Source organism: Rhinoderma darwinii, chromosome 8, assembly GCF_050947455.1.
Source record: "Rhinoderma darwinii isolate aRhiDar2 chromosome 8, aRhiDar2.hap1, whole genome shotgun sequence".
Lineage (NCBI taxonomy): Eukaryota > Metazoa > Chordata > Amphibia > Anura > Rhinodermatidae > Rhinoderma > Rhinoderma darwinii.
This window is the reverse complement of record NC_134694.1, coordinates 29869392-29888031: the sequence shown is the minus strand read 5'-3', so window position 1 is coordinate 29888031 and position 18640 is coordinate 29869392. Positions and strand designations below refer to the sequence as shown.

General features: G+C 44.4%; 1 protein-coding gene across 1 annotated transcript in view; it reads left to right on the top strand.

Annotated features, from left to right (window-relative positions):
* Positions 1 to 18640, top strand: part of ASTN2 (astrotactin 2) — a 647867-nt gene that overhangs the window by 443373 nt on the left and 185854 nt on the right. Inside the window, exons 14-15 of the mRNA XM_075835545.1 lie at positions 6012 to 6116; positions 7059 to 7238. Of these exons, the coding sequence (XP_075691660.1) occupies positions 6012 to 6116; positions 7059 to 7238 (285 nt within the window). The remainder of the gene's footprint in view (positions 1 to 6011; positions 6117 to 7058; positions 7239 to 18640) is intronic.

The following is an 18640-nucleotide window of genomic DNA, read 5'->3' as shown; positions in this document are numbered from 1 at the left end:
GCCCAGGCCTGGCCACTCAGCAGTCGCCTTTCCGCCCAGGCGCTTCTTCACTTAGTGGCCGTCGCTACCGCTGTAGCAGCCATAGCGGCTGCTAGCGGAGACACCGGGCATGAGGGTTGTGGCGCCGATAGCAGCCACTGCGGCTGCTACAGCGGTAGCGACGTCACTATAGCAGAGCAGGGAAGTATCTCCCTGCTCTGCTATCTAATTGCGCCACTGAAGCTGTGACCGAGGATTCCACTCCAGGAGAAGCTCCTGTCGTCTGTGTCCATTTATTGACAATGAGTAGAATCCCCGGTCACAGCGTCTGCAACGCTGTGGACAGGGATTCCGTTGCAGGAGTTTCCCCAGATGTCACTGTCCATATATGGACAGACATCAAGGAGCGCTCCAGGAGCAGAATCCCCGGCCACATGGGGATTCCACTCCTTCAGGGAACTACAGTGGCGCTATCTACAGGTGGGCTGTGTGGCACTACCTACAAGTGGGCTGTGTGCCACTACCTACGAGGGGGCTGTGTGGCACTACCAACCAGGGGGCTGTGTGGCGCTACCTACAAGGGGGCTGTGTGATGCTATCTACAAGGGACTGTGTGGCGCTACCTACAAGGGGCTGTGTGGTACTAACTACAAGGGGCTGTGTGGCGCTACATACAGGGGGAATCTGTGAGTGGCGGGCTGATGGTCATTTTACTGTGAGTGGCGGGCTGATGGTCATTTTACTGCGAGTGGGGGGGCTGATGGTCTTCAAGTGGTTTGACCTCTGACCTCCAATTGAAATTAATAGGAGGCAGAAAATACCTGCGGCGCCCGTTTGGAGCTTTTTTCCCCTGTGTCTTTTGCATTAGCTTCAACGGCTTAAAGAGGCTCTGTCACCAGATTTTGCAACCCCTATCGCCTGTTGCAGCAGATCGGCGCTGCAATGTAGATAAGAGTAACGTTTTTGTTTTTTAAAAACGAGCATTTTTGGCCAAGTTATGACCATTTTTATATTTATGCAAATGAGGCTTTCTAAAGTACAACTGGGCGTGTTTAAAGTTAAAGTACAACTGGGCGTGTATTGTGTATGTAGATCTGGGCGTTTTTACTTCTTTTACTAGCTGGGCGTTGTGAATGGAAGTGTATGATGCTGACGAATCAGCATTATCCACTTCTCTTTGTTAACACCCAGCTTCTGGCAGTGCACAGACACAGCGTGTTCTCGAGAGATCACGCTGTGACATCACTCACTTCCTGCCCCAGGTCCTGCATCGTGTCGGACGAGCGAGGACACATTTGCATAAATATAAAAATGGTCATAACTTGGCCAAAAATGCTCGTTTTTAAAAAAAACAAAACGTTACTCTTATCTACATTGCAGCGCCGATCTGCTGCAATACGAGATAGGGGTTGCAAAATCTGGTGACAGAGCCTCTTTAAGAAAAAATTCAAAAAAAGGTCAAACAACGCTTTCAGTTCCTGAAGGAATTTTGAGGCAGATTTTTTTGCCTTACAAAAAAAAGTGTGTAAACATACCCTATGAGTGTAGTGCTTTCTTTTAGCCATTTTCGGTCTTTTTCAAAACAATTTTGATAGGAGTGCCCTGAGGAAATTTTATTTTTCCAGTGCTGCCTCAAGTCCGAAAAGGTTGAGAAACTCTGTACTAGACTACAGGATCCCGTCGTGGAGCAGCTCAGTTCGTCATGGGAACGGGGTCTAGGTGAGTAAAATTTTTGTTTTTTTTGGGGGCACGGTCTACAAGTGGGAGGTGGGGGACTATATGGCACTGTCTACAAGGGGAAGGTGGGAGGGGCTGTATGGAACGATCTACAAGGAGGTGGTGGGGGATTATGGCACTGTCTACAGGGAGGCTGTATGTCAAAATCTACAGGGGGGCACTATACTAGGTGGGGCCACTAAGCGGACATTATACTGTGTAGGGGTACTACAGGTGGCATAATACTGTGGGCACAATTAGAGGACAAAATACTGTGTCCTTGAAGGGGTTGTAACATTATATTATTAAATATTATTATTATACTGTATGGGGGCACTAAAGGGGCATTATAATTTTTTATATGGGCCATTTGTTTAATGATGGGGTGTGGCGCCGAAAGATCATTTCGCACGGAGCGCCATCTATCCTAAGGCCGGCCCTGGTTGGACTATGTCGGATCTGAGGACTACTTCGATGATGGAATTTTTATTCTTAATAAAATGGTTAATGAGGGTTGTGTGTTTTTTTTTTTATTTCAATAAAATATTTTTTCTATGTCCTTGTATTTTTTTAAACTTTATTACTACCGCCTTAGTAATGTCTGATGGCTGATTGACAGCGTCCATGACTAAGGCGTGGCTTAGTGTTAGTTGGTGCAGAGGCCAACACTAACCCCCATTATTACCCTGGTGCCCACCGCCACCAAGGGTACCGGGAAGAGCTGGGTACGATTCAGTACCCAACCATCTGTAGTGTAGGTCGGGCACTGGGGCGGCCGCTGGCTGGTATTAATAGGCTGGGAAAGGCCAAAAACCGTGGTTCTTCCCACCCTGGTAATGCTAGGCTGCTGCTATGTTGTATCTGGCTAGTTATGAAAAATGGGGGGGGGGGGGGCCACACAACGTTTATTCCATTTTTTTTTATTTTTATTATGTGGGTCCCCCCCATTTTTGATAACCAGCCAGATACAACACAACAGCAGCAGCCTAGCATTACCAGGGTGGGAAAGGCCACTATTTTTTGGCCTTTACCAGACTAATAATACCAGCCTGCGGCCGCCCCCATGCACGACCATCACTACAGATGGTCGGGTACTAGATCGTACCTGTCTCTTCCCGGCACCCCTGGTGGCGGTGGGTAATGGAGTAATAATGGGGGTTAGTGTTAGCCTCTGCACCAGCTAACGCTAAGCTCTACCTTAGTAATGGACGCTGTCAATCAGCCAGCAGCCATTACTAAGGCGGTAGTAATGAATTTGAAAAGAAAATACAAAGACATAGAGAAAATATATTTAATTGAAATAAAAAACCCCCACACAACCCTCATTAAGCTTTTATTGAAAATGAAAAAAGTTGTCATCAAAGTAGTCCTCGAATCCGACGTAGTCCAATGACTACACCTGTAAAAAAACACAAACACACAAAAAAACCATTAGTAACACATGTGGTAGGCTTAGATACAGGACCCATGTGTGATACTGTCTGTTAGACCATGTATCTAAGCCTACAACAAGGCAGGCTTAGATACAGGACCCCAGCAGGCAGTAATGATGTTACACTTACCCAGCTCTTCGGCGCAGCAGATGTCCTGACACCATCCAGTGTCGTGATGTCATGTGCGACGCACAGCGTCATGATGCGAGAAGACTTCAGGACTTCCGCTGCGCTCGGGAAGAAGGGTCAGTATGTGTCGTTACTATAGTAACAGGGGCCTGTTTATTTTATGACATAGGCCCCAGTTACTATGGTAAATTTCAATAGCGGTGCGGGGGCTGCGGCCCGGTCACAATCGCGACCGCTGCGACCCCCATAGCGGCAGTTGCTCGGCAATGCGGGGCACAGGGCCGAAGATCTGGGGCTTGGGCCCCGGAGGTCCGGTGTTAGCGACGCCCCTGTCTCTGATAGAAGTGTGCAATTTGTGGCTAACTTCTGAAGAGCTTTCTGTAAGAAACTTCGGGTACAGTTATCTTCCTCTTCTGCAATTCACTAATGGTCAAACTGAGCGCTTTAATCGAACCTTGGAACAGTATCTTAGGTGTTATATTGTGGATAACCAGGCTAAATGGGTCTTGTATCTTTCATTAGCGAAATTTGCTATAAATAATCGCCACCATGTTTCTCTTGATACCTTGCCGTTTTTCTGTAATTGTGGTTTTCATCCTAGTTTTGGTTCATGTTCCGCCTCTTCTAGTGATAACCCTGAGGTGGAAGTTGAATCAAATAAACTGTGCACAGTTTGGGCTCAGGTTCAATTAGACCTGAAGAATTCCCAATTATTTCAAAAGAAAAATTCTGACAAAAAACGTGGGTTGTGGGTCAAAAGGTGTGGCTTTCTGCTAAGAATCTGTGACTGAAACTACCGTCTCCTACGTTTGCTCCTAGGTTTAATGATCCATACAAAATTGTTTAAGTTATTAACCCTGTGTCTTTTCATCTGGCTCTTCCTCATTCTTTTAAAATTCATGATGTTTTTCACAAATCTTACCTTAAAAAATGTGTACCACCATCTAATCCACTCAAGAAACCTCCTCCTCCAGTTCAGGTAGAAGGAAATATAGAATTTGAGGTTCAAAGTATTGTGGATTCCAGAAGCGTCAGGGGTATACTCCAGTTCTTGGTGCACTTGAAGGGGTGTGGGCTACAAGAACGAACTTGAGTTCCTGCTTATTCAGTCTGTGCTAATCATTTAGTTAAAGTTTTTCATTTGAAGTTTTCCTTGAAACCTAGCCCGAGGTTTAAGGATCCGGTGGCCCCTCGTAGAAAGGAGGGGTACCGATAGGAAACGTCCGTCACTTTAAGTTTGTCATGACTACTAGCCAAGCTTCTGGGTTGCCCTGGTTTGAGATGCAGAGCCTATCTCATTTCTCTGTCTGCAATCTATCAGAGCTAAGAGTGGAGTATTTGAATCTGTTCAGTTTTCTCATTGTTGCTTGTGATTTTCTTGTGTATGCATGTGCCTGATCAAGCTCCTGGTTACACCCTGAATCACCTTGACTATTTGGACTCTTTGAATTGGACCTCGGCTTTGTCTTTGGATTTACCCTCTGCTCACTCATTTGGACATTCTGCTCTCGTCTGGTTTTGACCTCTGCAACTCCTGGTATTCTTCTGCTTTGCAATTTGGACTTTTAGTATCGCCTGGTTTTGAACTCTGCTTGTTGATTACCCCTCTGGCTTGTCTGGTTATCTGTTCTGGTGTTGCCTGCATTTGCACCTCCTGTCCAACACCTTATTCTGCAAAAGTAACCTGGGCTCTTTGCAGCCAAATCCAACCTGCCTTGCAGCGGGCTCTGGTGAAGACCTTAAAGTGGCCTTAGACTCTGGTGATGGACTTGCGGTAGCTGATTTACCTGGTCGCTTGATCCAGTCAGTCTCCAGCTGCCTTTGGGGAATTGCTTTTCCATAAACTTGCACTCTGGGGAATTGCTCAAGTATTGATTCATTCACTGGTAACAGCTCGTTCCTGTGTATCAGAGACACGCATGACCCGCTGTCACTGCCGTTGACCAGACGGATTCAGGTTTCAGCGCTAGATACAGCTGCTGTGTATCCAGGATACAAAGCAGCTGTATCTCAAAAAGTAACAATTATTTTTGATAAAAATACATTACAACGTTGCACAAAACACACTGATACACTGTTTTATTTAAAAAAAATTGTTTGCAAATGTGTACATAGTCTTTAAGTCCTGATCTGTCTTTAGCTTCTGCGTTGAGGTTTGACTCTCTGCCTCACTGCTAATCTACTTGGGCAAATTGTGGGGATTAGGTATTTATTGGATTATTAGAATTTTGCTGCAATTTGTGATTAGTATCAGCGGCAATCCTGAACATGCTGATTATAACTACACACTATTGCCACTAGCTTGGAAAACCATACACATGTTTATACTCTCATTCTCAAGAAAAAAATAATTATAACTAGTTGGTTCAGCAGTATCGCCGGTTCCTGTTATCTGGGCTTAATGTTTGTCATGCCTAAGGAGCAACTTTGGCTGCACAATATTTCTTAATAGCTGATATTGTCACTGTAATTGCCCCATAGGCTGTTGGACCCAATATAGTCAAGAAATAGTGGTGACCAGAAGTTGCTCTTGTGCAAAGTCTTGAGCCTACTAAACTTACTATTCTACATGCCCAACTATAAGATGGAAAAGTAGCACTCTTAATTTTTTTCCAATTGTGCACAATGAATCTAAAGCAATAGTGCAAAAATCACCGTCCGCCATGTATCTATAGACTAGAAATAACTACAAATAGGGGGAAAAGTGCTTTATGATTATAATGTTCTGACACTCTTTCTGCTTACTATTAACAGGTGAAGTGAGATACAATGAAGCAATGGGATATCCTGTTGTGCAGCAATGGAGAGTACGCAGCAACCTTTATAGAGTAAAGCTCAACTCAATTTCATTGTCCACAGGTCAGCTCTTTTGATGATTATTTTACTGAAAAGATACTTGAAAAAAACAAATACAGATAATTTGATGTTATAAAAAACATTAAAGCAACCCACCCGTCCTCACAAAAAATAAGTTAGCGATAGTAGAACGATTTTTAACTTAATTAGTGTCCATCCCGTTTGTTCTTCCCTCTCCGTTGCTTCATTCTTGGTCCACGTATTCTTCCATCCAACATGACCGCCGCTGTCTCAGACTTGCACAGGGAGCGTAGTCTGCATGTCTGAGACACTCCCCCTCCTCCCCCATCCCCTGATGATGTCAGCGCTGGTCTATTGCTACAGACCCTTCAGAGGGCAGTGAAGGAGGAGGAGGGAGCGTGTCTCAGACATGCAGGCTATGCTCCCTGTGCAAGTCTGAGACAGTGGTGGCCATGTTGGATGGAAGACTACGGGGACCAAGAACGAGGCAACCGAGAGAGAAGAACCAACGGGATGGACACTAGATAAGTTAAAAATCATTCTACTATCTCTAGTTTATTTTTTTGTGGGGACTGGTGGGTCTCTTTAAACTTTTATTTACTAGAGACGAAGGTGGCAAGGGAGAGAGAAGAGATGTTAAAGAAACATTCCAGCCAAATCTGATGTTCCTTTGTTATGCCTGGTGGAGGGCAGTGCATGACTTCTCTGTTTAGTGTTTCTCGAATCCCTGTGTCATGCACCACCCCTTCAGGCTCTGCATTAGACAGAACACAACAGTTTTATCTGGAGTGTATTTTTTATACTATTATACTGTGGAAGAAGCCAATTCTGTTGAAACTACTTAGTCCATTTGCTTCATTCAAGCAGAACTGGCAACAAATATTCCAATTGAATTCCATTATCCTGACTCATATTTGATGGAGTATTATGTTTTGCCATATATAATATGTTATGGGAAATAAATTTTACAAAGTTCTGTTACAGGATTTGCCAACGTGCTGAAGATGATAAGTCCCCACAGTAGCCGGGAAGAATTACAGAGTATACTACAGACGTATGGCTCCCATTATATTTCAGAGGCACTTTATGGTTCAGAACTTACTTGTACCATTCGATTCCCCAGTAAGAAGGTTCAACAGCAACTGTGGCTTCAGTATCAAAAAGGTAAGATAAAGAGATATATTTTAAAATATAACAATATATTTGGATTCAACAAGTTTCTACACTGCTGTGCGTGCGAAAATACACCATCAAATAATAGAAAATGATATATTCCCCAGCTTTATTCTACGTTGCTTTCAGATAATACAGAATATGCCTGGCAGGTCTGCTTTAATAAGGTGTCACTTTACATTGACCAACAGAAAAATATTTTAAGGGGTTTGTCTCATGAAGAAAACCCATTTGTAAATTGAATCATCTGATCGATGCAGGTCCGGTACCTCCGGCGTTCAACTTTCATTAATGGGGAAGATGTGGCTGGTCATACATTTTCCCTGCAGTGTCCGACCATGTAATGCATGGATGGGCCATGTCAGCTACAGCGAGATCAGCTAGTCACAGTGCGGCGTGTGGACCCACTGGGCCGTACCGCGTAGCGGGATAGCAGCTGGCCAACTAGGTACAAAACAATGTCTATAGTCCAGAACAGGTACCTCAGGTAATGTAGACAACAGCGGTGATACAACTTGACTTTCACTGTAGATGGCACAGAGGCACGGTAGCACGGGATACAGGGTACAGGCAGCAGGAACGGGTAACACTGGGAACTGGAAAACACTGGGAGACCATTTGCAAGACAAACTTTAGGTAGACAACAACGCTCAGACAAGGATCAAGTGGGCAGAGCCCTTTTTATAGTCCAGCAGCATTCTGGGCTAATTATTGACTAATGACAGCTGGACGCGTACTGGGCCTTTAAGGCAAAACAGTCCCAGAACCCGGAAGTGAGTGCCAGCGTCTCCCTGGAGGGAGATGTCGCCGAGAACACAGAAGTTCATGGCCGGAGCGGTCAGAGGGTAGACGCAATCACCCCCACCAAATGTTTCCGAAATTTGCACAACGTTCAGGAGGAATTTTGGACCCTTTCGTCCTGCAAATATATTTCAATTCATTAATATTTCTAGGATCTCTTGTATGCACAGCTCTCTACAGGTCATGCCACAGCATCTCGAAAGGGTTAACCCCTTAACGACAAGCAATGAATATATCCGTCACAAGCGGATTCTAGCTAGGATTTTGAAAAATTGTCCACCTTAAAAACAAAACAAAACATATTCGGTACCACCGCAATTGCAAAAATCTGCAACAAAAAAAAGTTCATACTTACCCAGAACTCTCTGCTTCTTCCTCCAGTCCGGCCTCCTGGGATAACGTTTCATCCCATGTGACCGCTGCAGCCTGTGATTGGCTGCAGCGGTCACATGGACTGCCGCATCATCCAGGGAGGTCGGACTGGATGTTAAAAGAGGGACGCGTCACCAAGACGATGGCCAGGGTACGTATGAACTTCTTTTTCTTTCTATCGCTGCGTTCCGCTGCGGAAACTCTGCCCTAAAGGGCTGCCCCTTCTCTCTATCCAGCACTGATAGAGAGAAGAGGCTGGCGATCAGAGCTGGATAGAGAGAAGAGGCTGGTGATCAGTGCTGGATAGAGAGAAGGGGCTGACCCTTCTCTCTATCCAGCACTGATGAGCAGCCTCTTCTCTCTATCAGTGCTGGATAGAGAGAAGAGTCTGCCGATTAGTGCAGTGCAATATCTCTCTCTCTACGTGTAAAGAGAAGCAGAGAAAATGGGTCCGTAAATACGGGTTAAATATGGGTGACAAAGGACCCGTATTTACGCCAGTATTTACGGGAGGGAAAAAATACGGTCGTGTGCATGGGGCCTTATGGCGCAAAAAAAAACAAGCTGTCTGATGGCTACATCGACGAAAAAATGTAAAAAAAACGTCTCTTGGAATGCAGCGACACGAGAATTACTTTTTCCACATGCATGTTTTATTGTGCAAAAGTGTTGAAACGAAAAAAAACAAAAAACTATAAAGATGCTTTCATACTTACCTATAAAATTAGTACACCGTAAATAGCAGGGACAAAAAAACCTCTAAAACAATGGCAGAAAACAAAAACAAAAATTAAAGTTTATAAAAGCTAATCAATAAGTTATATGCCATTTAAAAATACCACTTGTACCACTTTAAAAAAAAAAGCCATCTTACATCGGCAGAAACATAAAAAAATTGTGACTTTTGGTATGTGAGGATGATAAATTAACTTGCTCAATCAGGCCCAAATAGGTGTTGAGTCTGACCTGACTGCTCCAAAACACATATATTTTTTTACGTTTTGAACAATTTATAAATATATTTAAAATGGATCATACAAATAGAAAATAAAAGAGGGAAGCTTTAGCGTGTACTTAACATTACAAAAACATCACCAAAACCCACCGTTTTCTAAATGTATTTAAACCCTCCCAGATTCCACTCTCCATGGTCTCCATTTAATGTCTACATAGTTACTGCTGATGCTCAATATCTAAAAAGTGTATTAATTTCCTCTACAGAGTACATCTCCTATAATAGCCCCTTCCATCTCCCATAGAGTCTCTCAGTATTTTTCTATTCTTTTATCAGAAATAAATTCAACCATCATAAATTTTCTCTGTAAATTCCTTAGCTTAGAGTATGTCGGAAGGATTCTTCATATCCATTGAGCCATAACTGATTTTTTTGCCGCCATTAAATAAAGAGTAAATTAACATTATTATAGCGTATGGTCTCAATGTTGCCATATTGTGTATGATCAGAGTGCAGAATACATAGCCAAGGACTGTTCTCTGGATTTAAGCCAGCTGTCTTTTTAACCGTTTTACCAAAAGGTCCTGATCGCTGGACATTCCCACATGCAAGTGTAAAACCCTTTATATAATTTTGTAGTGGCACATTAAAAGCAAATGGAATCTGATGTATTGTTTTCCATCCAATTTTCAGACACTATTATGTTCCTAATTTTCCTATACACCTTGAGTATACTTTCATGCCTGCCGTTGATTGGTGCTATTCTTATTCTCCTTGTCCATTTCCTAGAGATAGATTTATCTATATTCGTGTTGAGCGTTTCCTGAATCAAATTTGCATAAATATTTTATATTTTTTTTCTATTATCATTAAGTTTTTGAACTTCGCCCCTTCCTTAGTTCTATCTTCAGGTGACGTATTGTTCAAGAGGCTGCATAACCTTACATATTGTAGATAGTGTGTTGTAAGCAGATTAAATTTATTCTGAGCCTCTTCAAAAGGCAGAAATTTACCTTCACTATCTATGATATCTTTTGAGGTCTCCATACCTCTATTAAACCATAAAATTTTATAGATTTGTCCATTATAAGATTTACTTCCGAATAAGCACCTATGTAAGCTTCTGGATTAAAGTGTAGGGGCAGGTCATGCATTTTACAAATTAAATTTCCATGTGACAATAGTATATGAAAAGTATCATTTTTTCTTCCTTAGGTTTTTTTCTTAAAGGGGTTGTCCGGGCACGAGGCGTTTTTTTATATTGATGACCTATCTACAGGATAAGTCAGTATATGATCGTGTCAGACCCCGCACTGATCTGCTGTTCGGGCTGTCTCCGGCTATCGGATATTATGCAGTGCTCGGTGTCAGAAGCAGATGGCTCCGGTTATAGTATAGTGGCCGTGCTGCAGTACTGCAGCTCTTCCCCTATTCAGGGCCGCAATACGGTGTACAGAGCCACCTGCTTCCTTACACCTGCCACTGCATAACCTCCAGTGACCGAAATCATCTGGAACAGCTGATCGTTGAGGGGTCGGGGTATCCACAGTCATCAGTATGAAAAGCTGCCCCGTGCGTGGACAACCTCTTTATTACTATCGCTTCTAATAGTTTAGGGTAGGACATCATTCGAGTGTGATCTTAACAGAATAATAAATTATAGATTGTCCCACAGCTACTTTGTCAAGCAGTAATATACAGCAGACCTCTACCTCACAATTTGTGTTCTTATGTCCTCCCAATGGTCTGTATGTCGCAGCTCAATTCAAGCAGTAAATCAGGAGTCCCATTGTAGCCTCTGTAGCGTCCACAGCCGCGGACCGTCAGATTTACTCCCCCCCCTACGGCTGCAGCCATGCATCTGTGAGCACTGGCCCGCATCTCCTCCCCAGGAGATGCCAGCACTCCCTTCCGCTCCGTTCTGCTGTGTCCCATAGGGTGCGCACGCACGCTCGTGCCCTGCCTTAAAAGGCCAACGCGCACACATGAAAATAACCATCAACTCACCCATGATCACCCTGGACTATAAAAAGGGCTCTGCCCTTTTACTCATTGCCTGAGCGTTGTTGTGTTTACTCATGTTAGTCTTAACATATGGTCCCTTAGTGTTATCCTATTCCTGTACCCTGCTACTTGTATCCTTTATCCCGTGCTATATCTGTTCCTATGCCTTAACTTTTTGGAGTCGTGTTGTGCCACCTGTCACGCCTCCCGATATACACCACGTCTGGTGTCTACAAATTCACCTGTGCCGAGCCTCCATTACTGTCTGGACTATTTAAGGTACTATTGTACTAGGACTGTTATTTGGCGGTGCGGCCTAGTGGGTCCACATACCCCCGAATCGTGACAGTATGCTCAGGCCATGGACCCCGCTGGTCAACCCAAGACCATGACGACGTAACAAGTCATGCAGGCAGACCTGCGAGACCTTCAGTCACAACAGGACCAACTCCTCTTGGCAGTGAACTCCATTGCATTGTGACTGGACGCGCAAGCTACAGCCATCACGGCACTTGTTCTTCCTCCTACTACACCTCCTGTCAGTACCGGTGCCGACTCCCGATTTTCGGTACCACTACTTTCTTGCTATGATGGAGAAGCGAGTACCTGCAGGGGATTTCTGAACCAGTGCCAGATCCACTTTAGTCTACATGCCAGAGCATTTCCTTCCGATGGCGCAAGGATCGCTTTTATTATATCTCTCCTTACTGGCAAGGCCCTAGCATGGGCGAATCCTAACTGGGAGCGTCAGGGACCAGAGACCCGTGACTTCCAGTGTTTTCCTACAGATTTTCCGCACAGTATTTGAGGAACCTAGACGAGTCTCGTCAGCAGCTGCATCTCTGCTGACCCTTCGCCAGGGAGACATCTCCGTGGGCAAGTAAGCCATTCAGTTTCGCACCCTGGCGGCAGACCTGTCCTGGAACAACCCGGCCTTCATGGCTACATTCTTGCAGGGACTGTGTTCCAAAATTAAAGACGGACTTGCCGCTCGTGATCTGCCACCTACCCTGGATGACCTCATTCTTCTTGCCACCCGGATTGACATGAGGATCTGGGAGAGATCCCAAGAGGTTCGTCGGAGGGGGGGGGATTCCCCAGGCTGGCTCCTACTTTCCAGCAATCCCTGTTGCCCTCACCAGTTGTTCCACCAGAGGAGTCTATGCAGGTGGACCGGGACTTTGTCTGTATTGCGGCCTCGGTGGCCATGTTGTGCATTTGTGTCCTCAGAAGCCAGAAAAACTCCAATGCCTTGGATTGGTTGGAGAGACAACCCTAGGTGGAACGGCGCTGAATAAAAAAATTATCTTCAAGACTGTCCATCCCCGTCACCATAGTGTCCGACGAAAAGACGCACCGGGTCTCTGCGTATCAGGACTGGTCCGCAGCAAACTTCATCCAGAAAGGCCTAGTGGATCTTCTCCAGTTACCCACAGTCCCTCTGGAGATATCTTTGGCTGTTGGTTTGGTGAATGGACTGCCTCTGCCCAACCCGATTGTATCTGAAACCAAGCCGCTGAAGCTCCAAGTTGGAGCCCTTTATACTGAACTTATTTCCTTTCTTGTTTTACCTAAAGCCGTCAATCCTGTCCTACTGGGCTTGCCTTGGCTCCGACTACATGCCCCAGTCCTGGACTGGAATTCCGGAGAGGTTCTCCAATGGGGCTCCAAATGTCGTAGCCGCTGTCTGTTACAGATCCATCCTGTCCAGTCTCCTCTGCCTCAGTCATTGGCAGGTTACCCCCTCATTTCTATCAGTTTGCGGATGTCTTCAGCAAGAAGGAGGCTGAGACGCTTCCTCCACACCAGGCTTATGACTTCCCCATTGAACTGGTTCCAAATGCTTCCCCTCCCCATGGTCGAGTATACCCTCTCTCCTTGCCAGAGACTGAGTCTATGTCGGCCCATATCAACGAGAATCTGTAGAGGGTTTTTAGACAAAAATCCTCCTCCCCGGCTGGGGCCGGGTTCTTCTTTGTAAGAAAAAAGACGGATCTCTTTGGCCTTGCATTGACTACCGTGGTCTCAATCAAGTCACGGTCAAGAACAAATATCCGTTGCCACTATTATCCGAACTATTTGACCGCATAGGAGGAGACAAGATCTTCTCTAAACTAGACTTGCGTGGGGCTTACAATTTGATCCAAATCTGTGAAGGTGATGATTGGAAGATGGCATTTAACACTCGAGATGGGGACCACGAATACCTGGTGATGCCCTTCGGTTTGTGTAACACTCCCGCAGTCTTCCAGGAATTCGTCAATGATATCTTCTGAGATCTTCTCTATGTCTGTGTTGTGGTCTCTCGATGATATACACTGACCACAATAACCTTACATATCTCCAGTCGGCTCAATGGCTGAACCCCGTCAAGCCAGGTGGACGCGGTTCTTCGCCCGGTTCTAGTTTGTGCTCCACTACCGGCCCACAGACAAAAATGTGAGGGACGATGCCCTGTCCAGGTCATTTGAAACAGAGGACACCGTGGAGCCTCCGCAAAGTATCATTGACCCATCCTGTATTATTTCTGCTCATCCTCTGCAAGTTGGATACATCCCTCCGAGGAGAACTTTTGTGCGGTTGGCAGACAGGAGGAGAATCCTTTGCTGGGGGCACAGCTCTAAACGGGTGCTCGTAAGACCCGAGATCTAATTGCCTGTCATTTCTGGTGGCCCATGCTGCCCAAAGTTATTCTGCACTTTGTCTCGTACTACACTGTGTGGGCTTCCAAGAAAGTTGTTCACTCCAAGCCTTCCGGTCTGCTCCAACCTCTGCCTGTGCCCAATGCTCCCTGGCAGCATATAGCAATGGACTTTGTTACTGACCATCCTTCCTCTGCAGGATACAATACGGTCTGAGTGGTGGTGGAAGATGGCTGCTCATTTCATCCCGCTGACAGGCCTACCTTCTGCTCCTCGACTGGCGAATCTCTTCATCCAGCACATCTTCCGTTTGCATGGTTTGCCTCTTCATATCGTGTCTGATCCAGGGGGGGGGGGGTCAGTTCACGTCAAAATTCTGGAGAGCCCTCTGTAAACTCCTAGATGTAAAGTTGGACTTTTCTTCAGCCTATTATCCCCAGTCTAATGGCAAAGTCGAGAGGATTAACCAAATCATGGAGAATTATCTTTGCCACTTCATCTCCACGCAGCATGATGATTGGGTACAGCTTCTTCCACAGGCCGAGTTCTCATACAAACACCACACAAGTGAGTCCACCAGCTCCACACCATTCTACATGGTCTACGTCCAACATCCACAAATTCCTCTCCCTGTTCCGGCTACATCCCTGGTACCCGCTGCTGACTCATTTGGAGATTTTCTACAGGTCTGGCAGCAAACCCGGTCCTCTATTCGGCACGCAGTCGATCACATGAAACAAATAGCAGATGCTAACAGAAGAGAGCCACCTTTGTATCTACCAGGTACCAAAGTCTGGCTATCCTCAAGGAATATCCGGTTGAGGGTGCCATCATACAAGTTTGCTGCCAGGTTCCTCGGACCCTTTGAGATCCTACAGCAAATCAACCCTGTTTCTTACAAGCTTCGGCTGCCTCCTAACTTCAGGATCCCCAACTCCTTATATGTGTCCCACCTGAAGCCTTTGGTCCTGAACCGCTACACAAAAATGCCTAGCCCTGCAGTTGCTCCCAGCGGTTCTTCCAATGTATTCGGGGTTAAGGAGATCCTGGACTTCAAAAAAGTAGGAGGAAGAACGTTTTATTTGGGGGATTGGAAGGGGTTTGGTCCAGAGGAGAAGTCCTGGGAGCCAGAAGAGAACCTCAATGCTCCTGCCCTCATTAAAAAGTTCCTCTCTCGCTCTGATCCCAAGAAGAGGGGGCGTAAGAGGGGGGATACCGTAGCATCCTCGACCGCGGACGTCAGGATTACTCACCCCTCAACGGCCGCAGCCATGGATCTGTGAGCGCTGGCCCGCATCTTCTCCCTAGGAGACGCCAGCGCTCACTTCCGCTCCGTTCTGCTGTGTCCCGCAGAGTGCGCGCGTACGCTCGTGCCCTGCCTTAAAGGGCCAGCGTGCACACATGAAAATAACCATCAACTCCCCCATGATAACTCTAGACTATAAAAAGGGCTCTGCCCTTTTACTCATTGCCTGAGCGTTGTTGTGTTTACCCATGTTAGTCTTAGCATACGGTCCCTTAGTGCTATCCTATTCCCGTGCCCTGCTACCTGTATCAAGTGCTATATATGTTCCTGTTCCTTAACCTTTTGGAGTCGTGTTTGTGCCACCGGTCACACTTGCTGATATACACCACGTCTGGTTTCTGCAAATTCATCTGTGCCGAGCCTCCATTACTGTCTGGACTGTTTAAGGTACTATTGTACTAGGACTGTTGTTTGGCTAGCTGCTACTCCGCTATGGCGATGCGGCCTAGTGGGTCCACATACCCACGGATCGTGACAGCCTCTATGATTGTTCCACCTGCCCGAGTTCTATACTATGTTTGTTTATGGATCTTAACAGGATGCTCACTCCTAGGACGAGTATCAACAGTAGTGAATTTTCTCATTTGTAGATATTTTACCTTACCGTGGATTAATGTACACCAAGGTCTTAGCAATGTTTTTGTAGCCTTTTCCAGCTACATGTGTCTCTATAGCATTGTCCAAATAGAGAAAGTGAGCAGCACAGTAGTACAACAACCTCCAGGGTAGCAGGGTGCAAGCCTCCAGGAATCCGACTTTAGAGTCCCCAGATATCAGGAAAAGAATAGAAATAGAGAAAGCACTCCAAAGGTCAAAAAAAGAGATTTTTATTCAGCCATCTGTGCAATAGAATGCAACGTTTCAGCTGCTCAATGCAGCTTTTGTCAAGCAATGTGTAAACAGACATATCAGTGTATTTATACACCCCCATTGTGGGAGGAGTTTAACATAGTATAAAAATTCCAATATTGTGAGAATTTACTTAGGTGATCAAAATCATCATATGTGGATAATCGTGATGACATCATAAATGTAATAAAATTACGCAGTGTAAATGTAATATAATGACAGATCAAATATTCACATTATGCAGCACAAATGCGATCAAATATTCACATTAGGCAGCACCTGTGATCAAAGGAGCAGGTTTATATAATCATGTAGATCGTAGAGAAAACAAACATGAGACAGAGGCACTCACCCAAAACACTGAAGGAACACGCCATACAAACATCACTGTTATGGCATCTAAGAAAGCCCATTGCGCATGACCACTAGCTGATCACGTGATAGCAAATCACATGACCAGCCCGGTCTAGCGTCCCTCGAGACAGCTAGCAACCAGATGAGGTCTACGCATGCGCACAAAATGATCTAAACCGTATATCGCAGCAGAATGAATAACTATGTAATTACAATATAAAACCCCCTATCCTAGGATTCATTTGACCTAACCCAAGCAGCCAATAGAGGCATGCAAAATGGTTTGTTACAGCAGTGGTTTGCAATGCAATTAAACATCACAATCTAACCGCTAGTACCCTATATGGTTCAGCTGACCCAAAAATTGAAAGAGGAGGATAGATATCAGATTTAACAAAATTGTTTATCATATATATCGCTGTATGTAATTTCACATATAGGATATAAAAATGCCGTTGAGTCCCTCGGTTTGGGTGAGTGTCCAATGTAGTAGTTCAAATTCAATTCAATGAAGATACCTAAAGAAGAGAATCAATTCTCAATATAAAAACAATAACAATTAATAATCTGTCAAATAATGTGGAAGATTCAAGTGTATAAAACACAATAAAAATGTAATAGACATTACTACATAAGAGGAGAGTAGAACAGTATCTTTACATAGTACCCAAAGGGACACCTAAATTCATATCACTCCAGGAACTACATCTCATAAAAAAGCTCTAAGGTTGTACTCAAAGTTGAGGCCATTTGGAGGACGTCACACGCCGGAACCAGCGTTTACTCCAGCACGAGGAAACAAGTGCTATGAGGAATCTCTGCCACTGCAGAAGATTGAAACTTCAATACAGCTCCAACTTCATTTGTGCCCCCTGTCAAGGAGGTTATCTGGCCTTATCTCCCCTGAGGAATTCTGGCCATAAGGAAACGCGTCGGGAGAAAATAATGATTGATTGCCTATAATCATATAAAGGAAACAAGTGAGGCTTCCCAGTCCCCAGCCATAACAACGGAACAGGACTTTAACACACTACGGAACGGGTAGGAGGGGTCATTACCCCACAGAGATTTATATATATCCTCCTGGGAAATAGATCACTCACTTGTTTTGCAACAATTTGGAGCATTTTTCTTTAACTCTGCAAAGAAATGATGATATCACCAATATTGAATTGACTTTTTTTGCATTGAGCACTATATCTCCTGTACTACAAGGAAGATTTTTTTGTAAACAGTCTTGTCCTGGTGTGTCATTTGTTTTACACACTTTTTAAATATGTTACAAGTAAAAGTTACATTTTAAACGAAACTCTAGTCCTATTCCAGTGATTCAATTATTAATTATTGTAGAGTATACAAAATATCAAGTCCTGCGGTGGAAGGCTTCAAATATACCACTAACACCTTACATAGTACCCAAAGGGACACCTAAATTCATATCACTCCAGGAACTACATCTCATAAAAAAGCTCTAAGGTTGTACTCAAAGTTGAGGCCATTTGGTTGTAATTTGTTGAGTTTGTTGATCCATTCAACCTCCCTTCTCTTAAGTAACTTTTATCTCCCGCTCTCCTGAGTGGTGGTATATGGTCAACAATCCAAAAACGGAGGTTGGATGACCTCCGTTCTTGATATAGGTGCGGGTCCAAGAGCGTCTATCAGACATTTATGGCATTTTCCAGGAATAAATGTCTTAAGTTGAGAATACCCCTTTAAGTTAATAATTTCAAAAATGGAAAGAAAAGGACACAGCTATAAATTCAGACTTTGCAAGGAAGCGCTAATAAGGAAAGTCACCAAGAGATCATGACAATTCTTAAGAAGTTACAAGATTCTATGGGACCGGGCTATTTTGAGCCTTCAGGACCAGACACTGTTTAGCCATTTTTAGCACGCGTTAATTAAATGGCTATAACTTTTTTATTTGTTGGGCTAGCGATGTGATTTTTGCGATGTTTTTTTTTACGTAGACAATGCAGGTTTCTTTTTTTATCATTTTTATACATATCCTTTTTGCTATTTTAGAAATTTTAGGCTTAAAGTTTGAAAATAATAGGTAAAAAAATAAGCTTTTTTACTTTTCAGCTATTTTTTTTTTGGTAATAACATA